The following is a 24,735-nucleotide window of genomic DNA, read 5'->3' as shown; positions in this document are numbered from 1 at the left end:
TGTCACATTTTCTCAGTTGAAATTATGGTTAAATATGTCTGTAAGTTGTGAAATTAAAGAATTTTTATTATATCTTCTGATTGCCAGTTGGTGTTCATGGATGCGTTCTGCCAGTCTTCTGCCTATTTGTCCTACTTAGTAGTTGCTGCAGTTCTTACATTGTATGTTGTAGATGACTCCTGTTTTTTCTTTTGAGGTGCTGGGTCTTTTGGTTTGCTTAAGATGTTTTGAAGGGCTTTAGTTGGCTATGCTGATTCCGTGTGGGTGATGTGATAGCTGTCTTCTGGTACTTGAGGGACAGTTATAGGGAGGAGGGGGTCAACCTGAGCACCTGAGGGCAAAGCAAGAAGCAAAGGGTAGAAGCTTGTTAAAGAGAGATCCAATCCAATATTTCCTGACAGTAAGAACAACAATGGAACAGCTTGCCTTCCAGACTTGTGGGTGCTTCATTGCTGGAGGTCTTCAAGAAAAGATTGGACATCAGAGGGCTGGACTAGAAGAAACCCAAGGTCTTTTCCAGCTCTATAAATCTATGATTCTATAAATATGTTATATGTTGAAGTTTTAGCAATTCTATACCAGTACTCTGAGAGCCAGTTTGGTGTAGTGGTTAAAGCACTAGAGATGATGAGTTCTAATCCCCCTTGGACACAAAGTTAGGTGACCTTGGCCCCAAGATGCTTTTTCAAGAGGCAACTGGACTTTCTTTTTTTCCTTGAAGACGTTTTGCTTTCATCCAAGAAGCTGAACTGAAAACTGAAGAAGCTTCTTGGATGAGAACTGAAACATCATCAAGGAAAACAAAGAAAGTCCAGTTACACCTTGATCCACACTGTTCATATCAAATACCTGGGGCTTTACATACCCCAAAACATTTTGAAAATGCGAAAATGTTTATAAAAGATTGGATTGAATTTAAATAGATGAGTTAGAATTCCCTTTAGATTGCGGGCTAAAATTAATGTTATTAAAATGGATATTATTCCTAATTTAATTTATGTCCTTAGAGTTAATATTAAATATACATTTCCTTTGAATTGATAAAAAATCTATTTGGGATAATCAAATACTAAGGTTTTCTTTAGCTAAATTGAGATTACCAGTTGAGGAAGGGAGTTTTAATTTATCTGATCTTCTTTTCTTTTGACTTATGGATATAAAAAACCAAGTATTTCAATTCTTTTTCAGATCATTGCAAAAACTGTTATTGCTTGAAACTATTTTTGTATGCAGTCTGAATGTGGTGTAGAAGTGATTATTGTTCCCAAATGAGTTAAAAGAAATTCTTAAACTATGCTCATAGAATACGTATTGCTTCACAAGGTTTGAACTTCATAGATTTTTGCCTGGATTCCTTACATCCCTGGTCAATTTAAAGATGAAAAAATGAAAGAAATGGACATTTATCTTCAAAATGTTGCACACAGTGCAATATGAAAGTAGCTTAGTAAACTCAAAAAAACTTGTTCAGAGTTAGTGATTGAGAGCTAGAAGTAAATGGCTCAATTGTACTTTTGCTCTGCTTTACAATGATTTCTTTGTAGTTCTTTACATCAAGAAAAGAAATCACCCAGTTTTATAATTTGCAATTTCACGATGACTACCTGACATGTTGAACCCTTTTTCTGTTAACTATTGTTCTACCGCAGTGGTCTCCAACCTTTCCAGCTTGGCGGCATGGCCAAAGCTCCACTTGTGCAAGCAGCAGGCACTTGTGCTCGCAGATGAAGCTCCACTCGCACAAGCAGAGGGCACATGTGAATGGAGCTTCGTGCATGAGTGCAAGCAGCCTCGGCTCGCACGAGTGGAGTTTCTCGTATGCAAGTTCACTCATTTCTCCCATGGCCCAGTTTTGAACAGGCTGCGGCCTGGTAGTGGGACGCGGCCCGAGCATTGGGGACCCCATGCTACCGTATTTACTAACTGGCACTGTTGGGGTACCTGTGCTGAATTAATATAAAATGCTTCTAATCTTAGTATACAGTAATAATTATTCACAACTATACTTTGCTGCAAGGAAAGATAATTAGTTCCAATTGTTTTCTCTATTCTTCTCTCATAACTTTAATATTTAATGCTGAAATTACTGTAAAAGTTCACATAAGAATCTTCTCTTAGTAGGCAGGATTCCTATGGTTTTTTTCAACTACATTTTTTTCTATCTCATCCTCATGAGACAACCATGGATCATTTATTTTTAAAGCAATTTGCCTGTTTTTTGTTATTTTCACATAGAAATCAAATCCTTTGTTCCAATTTAGTAAAATGGAAGATTATTTTTAATGCCCATTTACTGTATTTTTTAGTATATCAGCCATACACTGAGTTTCTGTTAAATGTCTTGCTGAGATATGAATTAATTTTTCTTTTCCATGTTCTCAGTTAGGTGATATTGAAAATCTAACTAAGATCAGACATGATTAGTACATGAATGAAAGATCAGCAGGAAACAACAGATACAGGTAGTCCTCAACTTACAACAGTTCATTTAGTGATGGTTCAAAGTTACAACGGCACTGAAAAAAAGTGACTTATGACCATTTTCACAGTTACAACCTTTGTAGCATCCCCATGATCATGTGATCAAAATTCAGATGCTTGGCAACTGGTCCATTCTTATGACCATTCTGTGTCCACAGGTCATGTGATCACATTTGCAACCTTTTGACAAGCAAAGTCAGTGGAGAAGCCAGATTCATTTAACAACCGGGTTACTAACTTATCAACAAATGTGGCAAGATAAGTCGTAAAATGGGGCAAAATTCATGTAATAAATGTCTCACTTAACAACAGAAATTTTGTGCTCAATTGTGGTTGCAAGTCAAGGACTACCTGTACACCATGTAAGATAGACTAAAAGAAGTTGGAGAAACATCCTAGAAGAGGCAGTAGCAAGCCATTTCCATATTGCAGCTAAAAAGTAATATGGATATGTCATGAGATCATCAGAAATCCTTACTGACTCAAAGAAAGCTTTATTCTTATCCTTTATATTTTAATTTTTATTATGTTGATCAGTGTTATATGACATAATGTATTTGTTAAATATTGTGGACAATAGGCAATTCTTAAAATTTAAGTTTATTTAAAATTAAATATGTAAATATATTTTGTATACATATATAATCTATTTGTTACTTAATTTACTCTGGTGCTAGTTGTTGATTTAATAGTGCTATTGCAAATTGAAAATATAAATCTATGTCTAGCTAGCATTTTTTCCTTTAGCGACAGAAGTTTTTAAAATCTATTTTAAAAATATGCCATGATTTTATTACTTAAGTATGTTTGCATGCTAATAGAGAAGAACTCTGTGGAGCTAAACCATGTGGAACAATCTTGTCATATATCCTTTCTCTTTTTTTTAATCAGGATTGCATGATTATAATGCTGTACTGATATAAGAATGGGCCATCACAATTCTTTCATCATATTGTATCACTGCTTTATTGTATTAGGCTAAAGCACTGCGAGAGTTGATAGAACCTCTCCATGCCAACTTGGATCTACTTCTCTTGGCACTGGATCGATTGGACACAGAGATTGATAAAGTGTTGGTTAGAGAATTTAGATCGGAGAGAATTGGCACAACGGAGATTCGTCTTCAGCCTCTTGCAAGCAACCTCTAGTATCCTGCATTCAAGAAGCCAATCAATTCTTCTTGAATATCTTTGATGTTTATAAGCAAAAACTGACTTTAAAATATAGACAACCAAATACCTGGGTAAGGGGCCTCCAGAAAAGGGGCAAACCTATTACCAGTTGTATTGATTTTATTTTCAAAAATACATCCTTTCTACAGAGGAACTAGGCACAATATCAGATCAAGGCTACATGGAATATAGTTGCACAAAATTCAACCTTCAGTGTGGGGAAAATAGAAGGGGAAAGAGAGTCATTAGATGAAAGGGACAATGGTGTTACCCAGGTGTGTTCTGCATTCTTCAAGGGAAGAGGGATCAAATGTGATTAAGCTCCTCTTTTGAAAATGGACTTCTGTCTAAAGTGGAAAACACTAATATTTTTTCCACATTAGTAAAGGAAAATAATTGCTGTATAATACTAATTAAATGCATCCTGTCAAAATCAGCTGTAAGTGCACTGTTTCCACTGTATTTTCTTGGAATCAAATGCTTTTATTTTCATCGAGATTTGGTCTAAAGTTATACATGTAACAGACCTAAGATAAGCTCCAAAGATGAAAGAAAGAAAGAAAGAAAGAAAGAAAGAAAGAAAGAAAGAAAGAAAGAAAGAAAGAAAAAGTTGCATATTTGTTTACTAAAAGATTCTTTCCTGTACTCTGTATTCTCATAGATTTTCTTTTAAGGCAAAATTGAGAAACAGATGAGTTTGAAGGAAATATGCAGATACTAGTGTTATACATGTGCACATTTCAATTTAAAACTCAAGATTGGAGTAGATCCTATTATAAATAAACAGGCCTATCACTGTTACTTCTTGCTTAACTCTTTCTTTCAAATAAGGTTATTTAAGAGTCTGAATCAGTTTACAAATAAAATATTTCAAACTGCAGATAATTTTATGTCGCCTTATACTGTACGACTTTAATGCAAGTGGTGCTACTTTGCATCATCTACATGAAATACTCTCTAATTTAGCCAAGAAATAGTATGAGACAGTTTTGCAGACAAGCTTTTATCTAAATCCCTGTTTAAGGGTTTAAGATGTGTTTATTCAAAAGATTCCCTATCTATCCTCCTCCAAATATATTGGATTTCAAACTCTTATTATCCCTAGCCAGTTTGTCCAAGTATCATACTGACTAGAAATTATGTAAGTTGAAGTTCAACACATCTGAAAGATACGAGGCTGGAGAATGGTCTAGCATTATTGTACACAATATCCTGTGTATCATTGTTTGCCTGTAACTCTGTGATTGGATGTTCTTTTTTTTCCTCTTTTTTTGGCTGAAGGTATTCTGTAATGTCATTGCTAATTCTTGATATTTTGTATAATACTATGGACAGAAAATTCTAAAATGTATTTTGAAATGTTTTATTTCTGTCAGGTCCATGTACAGTATTACATTATGCTGATATCAATAAAATATATAGTTATTTATATAATATTTCACTTTCTATAGAATAGTGAATTGTAATTTCTTTTCATAAGTGAATCCATATACATTTGCTTAACAGATGTAAGAAAATCCTAGCAGTTTAATATGCATTTTAAAATACTGTATATTGTAGAAGAACCAGTGAGAACTTTATTACAATGCCTGTAGTTTACATGCAACATTACTAGACTGATTTAGCTTTGTTTTTTTTTAAAACAACAACATCAGCTTCTATTAGTTTTTATAAGCACAAATTTTATGTATAATTTTATCAAAATAAATGATTCCTTGGTATTTAAAACAGGAACAAATTGATCACATTTAGACAGGATCCATTTGAGGCTAAGCATTTTGGGTTCCATTTTTGTAAAAATAGACTTCCCTGGAAAACAATTTTTTCCAACTCCAGTTCCAGTCTTAGTTGGAATGTGGAATTCATTAGTTGCCATCATTAAATTATTTATTCATTAACTACTGTTGATTGAATGAAGTTGCACACTGACTGTTTTTCTTTAACATATACTCTGAGGAACCAGTTTCTGTTCTAATTTATTGCTGCCTTTTGCTGAACAAAAGCAAATGTTAGTTCTTTATATAAAATTTCCACTGAAATACCTTATTTGGATTCTATAAGTCACTGCTTAATGCATAAAGATTTTGTAGTTTGAACAATTTAACACTAAAATGACATGGAACTTTATGATCAATCATTAAATTTTGTAATTGAATAGAAATGGAAAAAAGATTAGGGAGGGTAAAATTTGAAATTAGAATTTAAAATATATAGATTGCCATTTTACTTTTGAATGATGGGTCATTTGCTACAATGTCAAAAGCAGAAATGACATCATAGTAATATCACAATGTATTAAAATTTTAGAATAGGCATTTTTTCCTCCAAAATTGAGCAATCAGTTACATTAAATGCGCTTACTTTTGTCAAATTTCTCTGTATTGTCAGTAACAAAATTTATATTATACTATTGGGGAGATAAAACAGTTTTTACAAAGGAGAAAAGATATTTTAAATTATTTCATAACTATATCTTGGAAACAAATTAATAAGTATTTTTGTATTGTCGCTTCCTGGATGAGTCAGGGTATCGTACAATGATTCAGAATTTTCTTGATGTACTTCTTATACCAGTTTTAAAAAGAAACTGATTTTTAAAACATAACCTATATATTTACTCAAGGTATTTTTGCACAATTCCTGTATAATTTTGATGAGAGGCTTTGGGTTGTTATTCGACATGGAAAATCTTAGCAAAATGTTTATACGTAGAATCTCCAACAAGTTGCCCCAGTCATTTCTATGGAAGCAATAAGCTCTTGGACTCATCGATCCAAAGCAAAGGAAGTATAGTTTTGGTTTTGAAAGATTATTGTCTTTTGATTATGATCATCTGTTGTTCTTATTAATTGTGTCCCCAACATAAGAGTCTAGGCATATTATTTAAGCTACTTGCAAGAATACGCATGCTGTTAAGTTGCTTACATATGTATTCCTGGAACATCTGCCTAAAGTACTGTAGAAAACTAATTACATGCTAGTAGTATAGAAGCAATATATGACCTGTGTTGGTACACAATACAAAAAAGGTATGCTCGGTCATTCAGCATTTCATGGAATATAATTACATATTGCTTGTATTAGTTTATTCAGAATCTTCAGTAAAAGTATGCAGACTAATGTGCAGATTTTTTAACCTTATAGAAATGAGAAATAGTCATGTTTGAATCATATATGTAGTTGCCATATTGATAAAGAACATGTCTCAGGTTCATTGAATGAATGAATGAATGAGTGAGTGGAAATAAGTTCCCTTTCACTGAAGCTGAGATCAGCTGTTCTGTTAAGCAAACTTTTTTTACATGCAGAGCAAAAGGCAATGTCCAAATATGTAAACTACATTACAGCATCTGAAGTAGCATTTCTGATCTGAGAAAAGAACATGTATGTTTATTCTGAGCTGAATATTTGTTTTAGGCAACTGTGGTTTAAGTTTAATCTGTGACCATTCATCAAAAAAAAAATACTTGTCTTATTTATTATACATTGCACCTTTGCTAGGATGATGTACCATAAAAAAGTCAATAAAATTTTTATCTGATCTCAGAAATTTAAAAAATATCCTGCCAATTAATCTGAAATCTGCTATCAAAATATAATGGGATTCACTAAAATAATACACATTTGAGTCCTTTTGTCATAAGGTGATTTTTTTTTTATACAAACTTCGCATGACCTTAAATTTAATTATGTTATTTAAAATGCTTTGACAAATGTGCTAGGTCTGGGGCACATTCTTTAGAAACATGTTAGTCTTCTGCAAATTTGATATAAATTGTATTTATATAAATTATATTATTATTCTCTGCACTTTTTGTTAATGGCTGCTTCTTGAAATTCAGGTAAGAACATTGGCTATTTCTCTGTACTGACGTGATCAAAAACGTACGTTGCGTAACATAATAGACAAAAATGCCATTGCTCAAATCTAGCCTTAAGTAATTTACTTTGAAACTTCAGCTAAGTAATTTTTGAAGATTGTGTACTAGGGGTAAGGTAGCCAGGGATTTACAATTTAATATCAAGTCAATATATTTATATCCTCAAATTTGAGAATATGGAATATTTCTTATTTCAAAATTTATTTATGACCAAAAATGTCCAATTTTAGTTGAAAGTTTTATCTTTAAAATAGTTTAGATTGTATCCATTAACTCTATCAATGATTTCAAAATTTTTATAAATATGATAGAAACAGTAGTATTTATATTATTATTTTGTAAGTTTTACAATGGGAAATTATAAATGATTTTTTCCTAATTTTGCTAGGAGATGTAATTTGAATGGCTAAACACAGCTGTTTCCTGTATCCAACTGCCTCTCCAACCTCACCCCCAAGCCTAGCTAACTAATAATTATCATTTTTTTCATATAGAAAACACATGATATGCATTATAATAGTGTGGTCAGTTTATTACAACAACTTTAGCATGTGGGTTTCCTGCTGTTTTATATTTTGTAGAATATTGATTTGTTTAAAACATTTTTGTGCAAATAGCTTACTGACTATACTAAGTCTGGACAGGTAAATAAAGAATGCAGGTAAATAAAGAAATAAAAAAAAGTGAATTAAAACCAGACTGGGAAAAGTTTGGAGACTGGCAGCATGTCATTTAAGGAAGACTATATCTATTGCTCTTATTTACTATAAGCTAAAGTATTAGTGTTAGTACCTAAATCAACATCCACATAGTTTTTCAAAAAGGTAGAAGGGAGAAATAATTGCAGTGGATATGTAGCAAGTGAGACTTCTCTGATTCTATTTAGCATAGTTTTATTTCTGAATAAGGTGCAAACACTTGTAAAAAAGTGACATGTTTACTATTGAAACAATAGCAAACATTTAAAAGAATATTCATGACACTGAAATTATGTATTCATGTGTGATTTTGTCAAATATATCTACTGAAAGAAAAGTTCTTAAAATCTTTCAACACAGACATTAGTTATTATTTATAGATAGTTCTGTAATGCTTTAAAGCTCGACAAATGTAATGAGTTAAAAATACCCTTATGCCCTAAGTGTTTTGCAGAAATATAAGAATGCTAATGTTGTCTTTATGAATCTTCTTATAGTAGGCTTGCTATATAGTAGCATATGATAAGACTTAGAGATTAATATTAATTTGAATACAGCCATCTAATTTCCTTGTGACATACTGTTGAACGTTTAGGCATGTTTATGAACATTTTTAATGAAATGTTAATAGGACAAAAAGCACTGTATTGCAATATTTCATTGTATTATCATAGTAACAAAATAGAATGCTATATTGTCAGAAAAGCTGATTTAAATGGAAAACTTCTACACTGCATGAGTATTATCCTTCCCAAAAATGAACAGAGAGTATCCTTTGATAGGAAACCAGAAAGTCACAAGATTAATAGAAAATGGTCTGCGGAAATATTCAATTAAATAGAGAAAGAAAGATGAAAGTTTACTTGGCAATAAAAATATTTATCCATGGACAAAAAGCAAAGCAATGAAATTCTAGCATAAGAGCTTTTCACGTTAATTAAAAATAATGTAATGCCATTGCAGAGTTTTGACTATTTAAAATAATAGTCAAAAATAATAAATAAATTGACAATTTTCTATTATTCCTTTTTTATTTTTATTTTTTCCTTTCCCCATTGCTCCCACAGGAATAGAATTTAGGGTTTGGAAAATAATCTATTAAAATAAGAGTGCCATATATATATATATATAATGTGGCATTTATAATATACATAGAATATTAAAGGTTTACATTCAGAAATAAATTGAACTGGATTCCCAACTTTAATGTTTATTGCATTCATTTATGAATAATAACATGGGAAGTTGTAAATGGAATAGTGTGTTTTTTGAAGTTTAAATAGGACTACGAGAATAGACTATCCTGACAATGTGCTTTCCAGATGTTTTACCCTCCAATACTTATTCTTAGATAGTGTGTCATGATGAATTCTGATGACAGCATTGTACCCAATATGCTGATGGGCACCAGGCTGGAAAAAGATGGCTATAGTATTGGATATAGATTTTTAAGGGAGGTGGAATATGTCTAGAATATCACCATTTTGGACTCTTGTATAGTTTCAATGCCATGAGATTAATGAAATATAAAAGGTTCAGTTGTCCATTTTTTTTAATATTAAAAGAGGGAGTGTTTTTTGTTTTCGGTTTTTGTTCTTGATGTCTTGAAGTGTATAAGACTAGAAATAAAATCTTGACAAACTATATTTTCTGTTTATAAACTTTATATACATTTTGCCTAGCATAGTGAGAAAAAAAATCTCTTAGATTCAATTTTTGTGGCCTCTATTATCTGTGGGATGGTTCTAATTATAAAACAAATATTTAGAGTTCAATACACAACACTTCTTTTTCAGCATATAGAAAAGCACTGTATGTGCCCTCATTAATACTAAACACTTGGCTAAGTTGACTTTAAACTCTAAGAGCCCCACTGAATGCACTGTAGCACTATATGGATTACAATTTAACATTGTTTCCTAAAATTTTAAGAATTGATAGGTTTTTTTCCCTTTATGATACCCTAAAATGGAGTAAATGTTTCAAGCTCTATCCAGGCAAACTATTGTGATTGGTTTAAATGGAACAAATTAGTTTGCAACTTAGCATCAATTTGACGAAATCATGTGAGCATCTTTTTGCTGAATATAATACAATACTATACATACTACATACTACATTCTTCTGTACGAAACGAATTTCTGCAGTTCATTATAAATATCCTATGATGAAATCTAAGCATAATTTATTTTTCTCATAAGGAAATGGTTTCAAAGCAATATTTTGTAGATTTGAATTGCTGAGATAGCATTTCACCTAGTGATGTTTGCATAATTAAAACTGTAATCTAGAGGGATATCTGAAAGCTATGGAGTTTATTTTCTTCATGTCTTACAGCTGAACTTTTAGAAGACAAACCTGCAGATTCATTGCAAGATTTGTACCGATCTTTGGAACTAGCTAGTTTGTCCCCTCTAGGAGATCGGCAAATTTCTACCAAAATGGAATACAAGAAATCTTTCATTAAAAGATGCTGTGACCCAATAATCAATGAAAAATTGCACCAATTACGAATTCTGAAAAGCACTTTAAAGGTAAGATGAAAAAGACATTTCCCTATGTAAATGTATGGCCAACAAGTGTTCTTCTTCAATTATCGCTGGTAACTTACTTCTGAAGCCACAGAATGTTTTTGTGTTCTTTTGATTGACATTTTCTCTGTTTCTTTAATATATACACCAATTAAAGTTAGAAGACCAAAAATGAAACAAATGTACTGTTAATATAACTTATTTATTTTGTAAGACATAGAACTAGAAAATTCTTAAATATAAAGCAATGATTAAAACCTTCCACCAGAATCAATTATTTCTCAGTATGACCATAGGATTAAGTTTCTAAGGAAACCTATGTCCTAATATTCAGAGGTGTGTGGGTTTTTTCCTCATTTTTTTCTTTTTTGTTTCTTCAAGGCCAGAGAAGAAGAAGTAGCTATGATAGATAAGGTTCTAGATAATCCAGATTTGACATCTAAAGACTTTCAAGACTGGAAACAAATGTACCTTGATCTCTTCCTAGACAGTTCTCAGAACAATGCAGCAGAGGATCCAGTAAATGACTCTGATGATGCGGATGTGCGTCTAGGTTCTTTAGCACACACCCATTCCTATATTGAAACACATGTATAATAATAATTTTAAACATCTTAATACTTTGTTTTCAACCTTCTTTGACACTCCAGACTTTTACTCAAAAGAGTAGCTTTTGTATCACGTTGCAGGATATCTATTTTAATGTTTATGACATGAGTAAAGTACAATTTAACGGTTGTTGTGTGAATAAAAACTTATATCCTTTTTATGCTGCTGATGCTCAGTTTATGTTTATGTTTACAAATGCTGGCTATGATCCAAAGGAGTGTACATTTATGGAATAGAATGATAAGTATTTTGTTTGATGCTGGTGCTGACACAATCTTCACTGCTGAAAAGTCAGTTTACTTTTTAAATGGAACAGAATCTCTCAAGTTGCTTCTTTGGATCAAGTCCATTGTCTATGAGTATACGTTTTGAAGAATTACATTGATTTCTCAAGAAAAAGTTGGCATAAGAGCAGTGTTTAACTACTGAAGGTTACTTTTATTTCCTGATTTAATAATATGTAGTTGTTGTAATGAGTTACATTTTCAAAGTGCAGCCTTTGTTTTAGCCAGTGTGACAATCAAACTTTTATATTTAGTGGGATATTTTAGATATTTTCATAAATTACAGAAGAAGCATTATACTGTGATTATGATTGCATTTAAGGGAAAGGATCAGGGAATAAGAAAAATGTACTTTCATAAGCTTGAATATTAAAAAATAATTTCATTTTTCCAGGTTTTTTGGGGTTGATTAGCAGACAATCTGTAACATAGATTAATAATGATAAAGGGCTCACTTTGTTTTGATTTTAACACAGAACTTCAGAGCACTATGATTGACATCTATCATTGTCCCTTGGGTGATTTTTAAAGCTATTATACTGAAAAAAATGTTGATTTACCAACCAAAGTATCCCATTCATTAATTTGTCTTTAAAAACCTCAGTGTTATGACTGCTGAAACCATGTTTTAAATTTTGAAAAGACTTCAAAAGCTGACTATTAACAAGGCCTTTATTTGCTAATCTACTAGACATTCCATGTTTTGGGGAAAGTTATACTTAATTCAGCATAACAATTTCAAAAGACATATTCACAATAAAATCAGTGTTCTAGATATTAAACTAACCTCAGGAATCATTTTAAATATTTTAAATTGTTATTTTTAGAAGAATTAAATCTAGATCAATCTATAGAAAATTATCTGGCATATAAGATTGAAGAGCTTCTGAACATTCATAGTGAAATATTATCTAGTTGTTCTTGAGCTCTAATTCTTTTCCATTCCTAAGTGTGTGAAGGATAATTTAGATCAACCCTTAATGTGGACCTAAAATCACTGGAATATAAGTTATTACTAACTAAATTGCTAGTAATTTTACATGTTTACTCATGTGCTTCCCAAACAGGGCACCACAGCAAATTCACCATAGCAAAACTCACTGGGGCATCATGAGATTATTTTATTTGACTCTAATTACCTACTAAATGGAATTGTTAAATATTCTTGGGCTGGGAGGTGCCATGAAAAAATTATCAAGATACTAAAGGTGCAGAGAACAGAAAAAGAACAAAAAAAAATCTGATCAAGTTCAATATTTACTATAATTTTTGTATGCCCATTTGTTCATGATGTCATGAATTTGTGTTTTTTTTAATATTAATTTACAGTTCTCCACCATCCTTGATTAAGCACTGACCTTCTACCAGAGTAAAGGGGGGGGAAGGCAAAAAATTGACAAGAGCTTTCTCTATTATTTTGTGTTTTAAGACAAAGCTGACTGGGACTTTGCATTCATAAGTGCATTTAGAGAGCAATAAGAAATGCAACAGAGGGAGGAGAAGAAGAACAGTGAAATTCATCCAATGAATAATAATAAATCTGTAACAGCTGGTTTGATTTTTTTGTTAAGGAAAAATGTCTTTCTGTCTGTCTGTCTATTTATCATGTGAGATGAAAAATGATGCTTACAGAACACATGGCTGAACAGCAAGTACAGCTATCCAGTTGGAAAAAAAGAAAAAAGGAGTCATGACATTTCTTTACCATATCCTAATTGATTGCTTGACACATCTAATACAATTATATTTCAGTTAAGCCAGTGTTTGTTCAGTTTTATGAAAAACCATATGGTTGTGATGCCTGCATTCTACAGGACGTGCATATCACAAAATTATTCTTTCTATAATATAGCCAAATTCCCAATATAGCAATGTAAAGTATCACAAAAGTCCAAATGTTTTTGAGAAAATCAGTTTGTGTTTGGCTAAGGAAGCAAAAGGCAACTTGTATATTTTTGCCTTTATCAGCACTTTGAATTTTATCCTGGCAAAAATATTCATGTGGCTTTTTGATGCTTTTCTGCACATGTGAGGAACTGAAATACGAGTTTGTAAGACATAGGTTAGTCTTTCCTTTAAAAAGAAAAAAGATAATGTACTTTTCTTTCTCAATTTGCTTCCAGCTTTTGCCTGTTCAGCTAAGTGAATGTATTTTTTACAAAATTAAAAGCACTATTACACTCTGGTCTTGGGACCAAAATAAAGAGCAGTGTTGTTTATTTCTTTTCAAAGGCATTTTGGATTGCAAACATTTTGCAAACTTTGCACAATTGTTCAGGAGAGTGGCCTTTTTCAGCTCATTTAAGTGCATATCTATTCAGCTGAATTCAGAATGAAAACCATGCATTGAGATTGTATAAAATTCCAGATCCAGTGATCCATTTATATCACTTAGAAGAATATGTTTGTATAAACAGTTATTGATTGCATGACTTGTTATAATTTGTGGTATTTTGTATATTTCTCATATAAAAATGCTTGATCTCAAATTAATTCTGTTTACAATGTTTATTCTAAACTCTTGCTGGGCTTTTCTTGTAATGTCTCAATGCCTAATTTTTATGTGTTGCTACATAACTTCCACATAGATGAGGAATCAAGTTAGAAAACAGATATTGCTATTTTTACCATAAATTTTATGTGATACACTGAAGGCTTTTGCCAAGACACATATTATAAATATGTTTGTGATTAATATTTATTAATTATTTTTATCACAATATTTATTACAAATAGAGTGATCTGCAGTTACGAATGACTGAGTATAATAGAGAAAGTAGTGGGCATAATTCTATATCTTCAGTTCTATGTTTCTTTGATGCAGAAAATGTATTTGCTTGGGAAGTAACTTGAAAGTTACATATGAATGCTTATTTATACCAATTATTGTATTGGTATTGTAAGTATCTGGGTTCTTGATAAGTCTGTTGAGAAGCTGAAAATGTTCACGGTTTCTCAGTGTATATGTATAATCTGGGAAATTGTAACCAGCTACATCTTCAGACAGCTATAGATGTAGGTTAACATTTCAAATGCACATCATGTAGGAAAATGGGAGATAATGCAGTGCATCAGGCAGTGTATATGTCAGCCTGTTGCTATGCAACAGTTATTCTGCCTACATGATACCTTAGCAAAGACAGTTTTATGACTTTCAGGGGCAAAATTCAACTACGTTTTATATGATTTATCTAACTTGAAATAATGCTTTTATACTTTAACAAAAGCTACATTGCTGCACATTTTATTAGGTGAACTCACAGTTTAACATGGATTTCCTTTAATGCACCAAACTTTGAACTGAATATAATTATAAACTTCATTTATTCTCGGATTTCACACTGGCATACAGAGAAGTGTAAAACATACAATTCTACTCCAGCAGTAACAAAGGAGGTGGCTATTTATGCCCTTTGCAGTCAAAAGTGAATCATATATAATATATACATAGGCAGCTTTTATTAATGTGTATGTAACAAATATTTTCCCAACAGCATGATCCAATAGGACACAGAACATAGCTATACAAGAGTTATACCTCCAGACACTACTGTGTATACATGTACATATATTGCCTTGCTTAACAAACAACATTTTTACAATTATTTGTAGTTGTGGCTTTTTCCTGCTCCATAAATTTTACCAAATGGAAACAATGGAGGGCACAACTGAATATTTGGGAGTGAAAATGTTTTCACATGATGTTTATAACTACATTTTCCAAAGTAATTCCACGCAGCATTTCAATAATAGTTGAAAAATGGCTTTTTCCTAAGATGATCAGCCTATTTATGTATGTAAATAATGAATTATATAGGCATGAGAACATGTTGTTATGTGGCCATTTGATAAGACTAGATTGTAGTAAGAACAGTTGGCAAATCAGAAAAAGAATAATTGTACCTTTAAATAGAATAAGAAGACAATTAAGAATTCCTGATATCACAACAGCTCTTACAATCATATTTAATTATTTGTTTATTTCCTGGTTAAATAAAGATGATATTCCTATGAATTAACTAGCATTGTTAAACAAACGTGGACCACACAAAAATGCAAAATTAGAAGTATGTATCTTGTTTTTCATAAAACATTATTGTCCCTATTTCAGATCAGTCCTATTATAGCATAGTGAAAACCTTAACATTGCATTTCTTAGATTCATCCACTCCCTATTAGCAACAAAAATACAATTTCATACATGCTAATTTGCTGTTTTAATCAGTAACATACCTATGTTTAACCATATAGATTGTATTTTATATAAAAGATTCCTTTCTCCCATATTTGGGCTGACAGGGTGCACCAAACTCAATATATATATATTTCTTTTTCTGACAAAGAGTTAAAGAATTAAATCAGGAGACTAAGATGGCCATTTCTAGCTTGTTCTGCTTTCATCAGTTAGCCATACCCTTTATGGAGTCATAAAGATCCAGGAGTCGCGCGCAGGCATTGGCTGGTGTATAAAAGTATTTTCTCCCATTCAGTTATTTGTGCCCTGATGATGTTGGTAGATTCCAACGAAAGCTAGGTCTGTTATAGCATTTTAAAATCTTTTTAAAATTTTTAATGTTTTATTAAAACTTTTAATGATTTTAACTTTCCCTGGTATTCACTTTTATTGTTTTATTATGGATATGCCCAGGGATCATTCATCTGTTTTTAATGTTATTTGTTTGGTGCACCCTGTCGGCCCAAATATGGGAGAAAGGAATCTTTTTTTTTTTTTGACAAAGTGAGAAAGAACCTGTGGCCTAGAGGTTAATACATCTGCCTAACATGCAGACAGCCCAGGTTCGAATCTCAGAAGGGTATGTCTGGTTGAAAAGAACTAAAAAGTTCAAAATGGCTATTCCAGTTCTCCCTTAATTCTTTGTTAGCAATCCAAATTTTGAAATGTATATATATATGAATGCTTTTTTTGAACACCCTGTCGGCCCAAATATGGGAAAGAGAAATCTATATAATTGTTTAATCCCTAATAATCCATGTTGTATCCTTCCATTATCCTTGTTTTCTTAGTTCAATCACTAGGAAATCTCAACATTTGGTCGCTTTTGCTCCTGAATGTCTTTACCTTCTACTAATTCAGACAGTTCTAGCACTCCGCACTGCAATCCATACCAAGGTAAAGGAGATTTGCAGATTTCTTCCCAACAGTCATTATCAATATCATAACCTACAACATCCTGAGTTGGAATCTCCTGAGAGTCTTGCCATTTCTTCCCTCCAATAAGAATGGCTGTTTCCTCCACTAGTGCTAAACCATAACTATATCGATCATATACCAATGGCCTTAAACGGGTCCATTGATTCTGGTCAGGGTCATATTTTTCAATCTCGGAGAATGGTTCATAAAAACCTAAAAATGTAAAAACTGAATCTCGGATTGTGGTCATCTGGTGCCCAAAACGAGCAATGCTCATTGGAGCTTGTTTTCTCCATTCCCCTTCAAAATTACTCAAAGCATACATATCTTTACTTGTGTTACTTTGACCCATGTATTTGCCACCTGATATATAAATAGTGTTCTTACAAACCGTACCAGCATGGCCATGTACTTTGCATGGCAAATCATGAAGCTTTGTCCACCTGTCTTTGCTAATGTCATAGACTTCAACAGATGAATGCAATTTTTTATCTTCACTTTGTCCACCAATTGCAATGATTGCATTTTCTAAGATACAGCAAGAAAATTGACACCTTTTTTCCAGCATCCCAGTAATTTGTATCCATTTATTAAATCTTGGGTCATAGCGATGGACTTTATTTGTAACTTTCAAGATAGGACTTTTAGGATCACTTTGCATATCTTCGATTTCTCCACCAAGCACATATAGAAAGTTTCCAATAGTACATACACAATGATTTTGTATCCTATCTGGTAACTGTGTTAAATTTTGCCACTTGTGATTGTAAACATCAAAAGCCATCACTTCTGTGACAAGCCCTTCATGTGCAATCATACCTCCAAGCAGGATAATCCATATTTTCTGGTTTCTCAAAGTGCTGTATTTATCCTGCAAGATAGGCTGTTTATAAATAAGTGAATGATAGCTTATTGCTTTTCTAATTAAACAATTTATAGGAGTTGTTAGAAGCACTTCTGACTGAGTGTAGATATTTCTCAGATCTTTCACAGGAATGAGACTGTATCTTACATGTTCCAAAAGATTAGTAGTGTGGATGAGCCTCAATTTATCATATGCTAACCACTTTAATAATAGATCTAACAAATTAAATTCTCTCACCATAAGTATATCAGGAGATTCTACTACTGCTTTCAAAGACTGGAAATTCAGTTCCAGCAGACCTGCAAAATCCTGGTCTAGTAGTTTCCAGAGATTAATAATAAGATATTTTTCTGCTGCAGATACAGCGTCTGGAAGATAAAATTTTGTCGCAATATTGGCTGAAAAACAGCAGTTCTCCAGATTGAGATTGTTAGCCAAGTATTGGCTGCATAAACAGATTGCCTCAGTTACTTGTAAGTAGGTGGCAGCTTCTAAGGTATCTTCCAAGGTGGTAAAAGACAAAGGCAGCCAGGATGTATAAATGAAATCCAGAACATGTTGCAATCCAGTGGCTGAGACAACTTGCAGATGAACAACAGCAGCCATTGATTCTTTGGTATAATTCTTGAACATGGCTTTGAAGTAATCACTGGAACAGGCTAACAAAGACTTGTGTGCAGGAAACTCATTTTCTTGTACTTTTAACAGAATGTCACAGAGCAAGCCTTCATTTCGGAGAGTTTGGTATTGAGACAATACAGTACTACAGTGTCTTTTGCAATAAGACAAGAAATAAGTCATTGTGCAACACAAAATGCTCCCAAAGCTCTTTTTGCCACTGATGAGAGAAGGGGGAAAATGTGCAAAGTTCAGGTTTGAAAAAAAATCCTCTTCCCCCGATGACAGACAGCTCACATACTAATTTTACATTCCTCTCCAATTCAGCATCTGTTATTATTTCATGCATTCATTCATAAAGCTGATTCTTGTCTCATCTTTCAATATGTATTTCTCTCACCTCTATTTCCTGTTAAAAGAGAATTGGTCCACAAAATGTGAGAGTTCGTATTAGGCCAGTCTCAGATGACCAATTTGAGAGTTGGATAGCGTTAAGCTCAGATATTTCTCCAGTCTTTTCTTTCTCTTATAGATGATTAAATAGAACTTCTGGGCTTGCCGATGCATCAGGAAGCATCTGAAAGTAGGAAGAGTTATGTTTTGCTGTGGCTTTTGCCTGAGCTCTGTATTTCCCTCTTAGACAACTTTAGCTCTTATTCCCATGGGGCAACAAGCCAAGTATGGTGATCTTGCTTGAAGGAAGTCTCCACTGAAAATCAAATCAGCACCTACCGATAAGAGCAGGAAGACTTTGTGAACATGTAAACCTTTAACCTGGAGTAGAAAGATAACAAAATGCTAGGATTACTCAGAGGTTTAATTTGTCATACATTTTAGAGCCCTTTGGCTTATATGTCACTATAACTCACAGTGACCAGAATAGATTGCAAACATTGCCTGTTATCATAGCTGTCCAAGTGCTGAACTGAGCATTCAGGTGGGAGGGAGAGAGTGAGCAAATGAGGGAGGATAAAGCAGTTATTTTGCAAGGAGTGCAGTTCAAAGCATCTGACAGTGAGTGACTTGGATGGAAATCACAAGAGCAACATAGTTCTTTGGAGGAGTGACAGAATTATACCTAAAACTGTATCCTCCCAACGAATCTGTTTATTGTGGGATCTTGGAATATAGTAGCCAGATGACATATAAGTAACTAGAGATTAGTGGCTTTTCTAAATATCTGGGGCTTAGAAAATCCAACCCCTCAAAAAAATAAAATAAAACAGCACCTGCACATCCACATTGAGATGATTTGCTTGAGTCTGAGAATCCTTGGGTCAACTGACTTGATTTGCTTTCACAATTTTTTATTCCAAGTAAAAAATGCTAGCCTAGAAATAAGAAAGCTCACACAGTTCTGAGGCATAATTATTTGCAGGCACAAGGATCTGGAAAGGATCTGTCTTACTGGTAAGTCTCACCTTTTGATAATGCAGTGGGAAATTTTTCATGATAATTGATTATGTGTCAGCTATTTAGATTATGAAGTAACAGCTGATTGTACAAGCCATTCAAGTTTCCTAAGAGAGTCTGATTTCCAATCATAAGCATGAGTAATATTTTTAACAGCTTCATCATATATCAATATAGGCAACTTTCCTCTTTTTTGCATTCTTCAATTTTAAACTTTGCTGCATCGATAGTGGTCATATGCTAAACATCTCTAATTTTTGTCTCAGAACAAAATTAATCAGTTTTTAAACTGCATGAATTTTAATTGTAGAAAGTGAATTGTATTTTTCTAGTAACTCTCTTATTTTAGAAATATTTTCCTGTAAATGCAAAATTAACACAACAGGGGAAATTAATATAAACTACCTTTCTCTCTTTTATACTGGTATAAATAAATGACTTTTCTTTAATATGAAAAAGCCAGATATTTCAATCATATGATACCTTTTCGTTCAGTCTAATTTTGAAATGGTATAGCTCTGAGAAAAACTGCACCATACTTTGATTACATGTTTCTATTTATATTATGTTTACAGTGTTTGTCCCACTCTTTTCATTTAATCATTTAATGTAGCTTAAAACGTTAAAAATAGTACAAAACTTAAAATGTTAATGACCCCCACCAAGTAGGCAGAGTTGGAAACTACATCTTCTAAAATGTACGTGGTGAAAACAGTGCCTTTCTTTAAAACAGATCTGATGATTATTTTGTGGCTAGAGCATCTTATTTATGTAAATGGCAATCCAAACACAGGAATCTGAACTTCCTTATTTTCCCCCCCCCCAACTGCTTTTTAAAAGAATTAAGAGCAAAAAATGAGTTATTCCATGAAAATACATTAAATGATGTATGTGAAAAGTGAACTTGGCCAGAAAGTTTGGGTTTCAGTCAGGACAAGGAAGATGACCCTATATTGTTTCATGCTGCTCATGGTTTCACCCCCACCATTTCTAGGAAAAGGACCAAAGTAGCCAGTCGCAAGTTCTGGAGAGCCAATCCCATTTAAAAAGGATAAAGAGAGTGTCAAACTATTTTCCAGAGCACCAGAGGGCAGGACAAGAAACAATGGTTGGGAACTGACCAAAGAGAGAAGCAACCTGGAATTAAGGAGAAACGTCCTAACAGTGAGGACAATTAATGAGTGGAACAGCTTGCCTTCAGAAATCGCTCCATCACTGGAGGTTTTTAAGAAGAGACTAGACAGTTACTTATCTCAAATGGTATAGGTTCTCCTGCTTGAGCAGGGGGCTGGACTGGAAGTCCTCCAAGGTCTATTCTATTCTATTCTATTCTATTCTATTCTACTCTACTCTACTCTACTCTACTCTACTCTACTCTACTCTACTCTACTCTACTCTACTCTACTCTACTCTACTCTATTCTATTCTAATGTTCAGCTAGGTGGACAAGAGTTCAGGCTTGCTATATAGCAACTATCTGCAGTGCCTCTTCATGTGTTTTGGTTGAATGACTAGATAATCTTATAGATATTTCTCAAAAATATTACTATTGCTTGCTTGTGAAAATCCAACAAATTCAACATGACATCATTAATTTCTGCCCTCTAGAAAACTCAGACACTAATTTTAGTAATCATTCTTGAACAAAAGTACCACAAAGATAGATTTTCTTACAAAATAAGTGAGCAACTTATTGTCAGATGCTTCAATTCTATCTTCATTGGCCTGAACTGGGAAAAATGTTACATCACAGCTTATTTTTATAAGAATGTCTGTGTCACAGCCTAGATGGGCTTTGGAAATGGGCTGTGTTAGTAAGATAATTTTCATGATTTGATATATATATTTCCTCCTGAGTTCTTTCCAATCTCTTTTTCCAATAATCCAATCATGACCAGAAAGTCAGTCATTATATAACTTCTAAGCTCAGGATAATACTTTATAATACTGTATAATACTTTATACTTTATAATACTGTAGCTGATGTCACCAAAGCTTATGTCTTATTAAATACACATTTTAAACGCCACATGTTTCCTTTGTTTTTATTTATCAGCATATATAAAACCAGAATGTGTAAGCAGCGGAAAACTACAACATTTTAAAATGTCCAGTTTTCACTCTGGCAAGATTGAAAAACCTGACCTACAAATACTGCCATTGCTGAAGACAGCATTTGATGCCCTGAATTATAATTGCTTGCAAGGCTGATTCAATGCCTTTTTATATGTGGATTAGGTAAGAGAACTGCACACATGGTTCTTACTGCATCTTGTGGGCAAAGAAATTAGGAAGTGATATATATTAAATGCTTCAGCAGAGATGTGAGGCTAAAGAACTGAAAGATCAACACAATTATTTGGTTTCTCAATCACATGAAGTTTTGTTTTATTTATTTATTTTACTGGCAATGATGTACTCTTGGGTTGTTTTATATTTGTTGTAAGATAGTAAGCGATATTCAAGGAACAGCCAGGATTCTGATAAGTTATCAAGTTCATGTTCAAGCCATGCTCCATCCTTTGGAACTGTCATTAAAACAAAAGTAAAAACATGGTAAGATATTAATTTTTTTAAAAGAGTGTTATTTCACTTTGGAAGTCCTGAAAAGTTCAAGTGATACCAATAAAAAAAGAATATTTCAAGTTCAAGTGGGAAATCCTTCATTAAACCACAGACATGTCTTGGTGTCTTATACTCTTATACTCTGCCCGCATCTCTATTCCCAACAGCAGCATAAATGAATTGAGGCTCTTGAGTTAGAAAAAAGTTAAGGATTTCCATGAGTTATTTTCCATTGTTCAATATCATCCGAGGCTGAAACTTTAAGCATACTATTAGAATCAATCACATTCATGTCCCTAGTCTGTGTGATCAGAAGCACCTCAGAGAATGCATTCATTTTGTATTGCTACAATCCATGTCACTCTGAAACTGAGCTTAATTGACTGACCTCCCAGGAGACATTCATTCATGCAGAGCTACTGAAGCATTTCACACACTCATTAAATATGAAGTCTATGGCTGATAGGTGAGTGCCAGGTGAGTGCCAACCATGATTTCTCCTGGCTGACTTCAGATAATCCATAGTGTCTAGAGGTAATGACATGCCAAACTACCAAAGATCCAAATGAATGGCTTTGAGAAATTATTGGCACTGCATGAAAAAACAACTTATGAGCAATTTAGTCTAGTAGCAGGGAAGCAATGAATTCCTAGGAGAAAATACTGCAAAAGTGGAAATAGAATCAATAAATTGCCTCTTAGTCAACCTATTCTGTCAGTTTCATGTTAAATAAATCTGTTTAAGAGAATGTCTTATCATTTTACAATACAGTGCATTGCAATCCAATATACGTCCTTATCTTCACCTCTTTATAATTTGGCAAATATAAAAAGTTATTCCCCAGAATGATTGCTGTCACAATAGATCCATATCAAAAACTGGGATGACAGGACATCCTTTCTCATCATTGCCAATTGCACAGTGTTATCACTGGAGATTGGCAGCTGTGCACTAACCCTGAGCCAATGCCATTGTGTCAACCTTAGAAAAACTATTTAACATAGTAAATGCAGCTTGAGAAAGAGCACCTTATTGCTGCCTTGTGCTTAAAAGAGAAGAAGTGGGGCTCTTGTTCACTCTGGCCTTCTGTCTTAGCATTATATTGACATGTTTAGGAAAAGTGCCCTAAATGCAGGATAACTGGTGCACAAGTACTTCAGGTTGTTGGAGTTTGGAAGACATGTCCTCTACTTGAGTATATATGACCATGCATATTTATTTGGTATAGTTTTAATTGTTTTGATATTTTTATGATGCATGCTGCCTTGAGTCCCCTGTTGAGATGGCCACCTATAGAAATTAAATTAATCAAATCAAATTGTATTTTAGAATATTAAAAGAATTAGCTAATGGCCTAGCCAATTTCTTATGAATTATTTCTGAAAAATCCTTGAAAGCAGGTCAAGTACTTTAAAAAGTAGAAAGCAAATAATGTCCCTCTCTTCAAAAAGGGAGAGAAGAAAAACCCAGTAAAATGCAAAATCAGTCCAGCATAGATATTGGGACAATTTACAGCAGATCATGAATAGATTGATATATACGCACAGTCACTCAAGCCCTCGTTGTTTCCCGCCTGGACTATTGCAATGCTCTCTACATGGGGCTCCCCTTGAGGTGCACCCGGAGGCTCCAGCTAGTTCAGAATGCGGCTGCGCGGGGGATTTTGGGGGCCTCTAGATGCTCCCATGTAACACCTCTCCTGCGCGAGCTGCACTGGCTGCCGGTGGCCTTCCGGGTNGTAGTTTGGATTGTGTTTCAGTGGGGGGTTTTGTATGGGTGTGTTTTTAGAACAGGCCTATTATTCAATTCGATTTTAAAACAGAAACTATTTATTTATTCGTGGTTTTTAGTATCGCCTGTTCACCGCCCTGAGTCCCGCAAGGGAGATAGGGCGGTATATAAATTTAATAAATAAATAAATAAATAAATAAATAAGTATTGAGGGAAGAATGTAGCAAGTACCAAAAATCAGCATGGCTTTGCCAAAAACAAATTTTGACAATCTTACCTTATTTTTTGACTGGGTATTTTTCCTAACAGATTCCGAGAGCAAACTATTTGACAAGGAACCCCAAGTTACTCTTAAGTATCAACTAGGTAGTCAGTCAATTAAGTGTATACCTAGATGGCTAAAGTCGTTCCTCATCATGCTAGATAAAGGTTTGGAGGAGGTTAGGTTAGTCCTGTGTCCCATGCTCTTCACTGTTTTTGTTAATGTCTTGCTTGAAGGCTGGAGAGAATGCTTATGGAAGACATATTGGGTGAAAGAGCTAATACATGAAAAGATTAAAATAAAATTAAAAATGTCTGGCAAGCTTAGAAAAATGGGTTGAAAGTAACATTGTTCAGTTTAACAGTCAAATGGGACTCTTTCATTCAGACAAGAGTGTCTGTAGAGTGGGTATAAGAGGCAAAATGGTGGCCCTACCATGCAATTGAAGTTGTACCATTTCTATGTATATTGC

At 33.4% G+C, this 24,735-nt stretch overlaps 2 protein-coding genes across 5 annotated transcripts in view; one reads left to right on the top strand and one right to left on the bottom strand.

Annotated features, from left to right (window-relative positions):
• The window catches only part of CNKSR2 (connector enhancer of kinase suppressor of Ras 2), a 202,547-nt gene extending 190,168 nt beyond the window's left edge, over positions 1-12,379 (top strand). For all 4 annotated transcript variants that reach the window (XM_029283853.1, XM_029283852.1, XM_015814426.1 and 1 more), the window contains 2 exons: positions 10,570-10,766; positions 11,145-12,379. In XM_029283853.1, the coding sequence (XP_029139686.1) occupies positions 10,570-10,766; positions 11,145-11,360 (413 nt within the window). In that variant the 3' untranslated portion in view covers positions 11,361-12,379. The remainder of the gene's footprint in view (positions 1-10,569; positions 10,767-11,144) is intronic.
• A 4,237-nt stretch (positions 12,380-16,616) lies between these two features.
• Positions 16,617-18,522, bottom strand: KLHL34 (kelch like family member 34). Its single transcript, XM_015814428.1, has one exon. It carries the CDS (start codon positions 18,472-18,474, stop codon positions 16,690-16,692), a length of 1,785 nt encoding a protein of 594 aa, XP_015669914.1. The 5' UTR covers positions 18,475-18,522; the 3' UTR covers positions 16,617-16,689.
• Between the last annotated feature and the right edge of the window lie 6,213 nt (positions 18,523-24,735).

The sequence above is a fragment of the Protobothrops mucrosquamatus genome, unplaced genomic scaffold (genome assembly GCF_001527695.2).
Source record: "Protobothrops mucrosquamatus isolate PMUCROS unplaced genomic scaffold, P.Mucros_1.0 scaffold250, whole genome shotgun sequence".
Taxonomy (NCBI): Eukaryota; Metazoa; Chordata; class Lepidosauria; order Squamata; family Viperidae; genus Protobothrops; species Protobothrops mucrosquamatus.
This window is presented reverse-complemented; position numbering and strand designations above follow the sequence as displayed.

Coding starts and splice junctions, on each gene's coding strand:
- KLHL34 (XM_015814428.1), bottom strand. CDS start 18,474: ATGACTTATTTCTTGTCTTATTGCAAAAGACACTGTAGTACTGTATTG.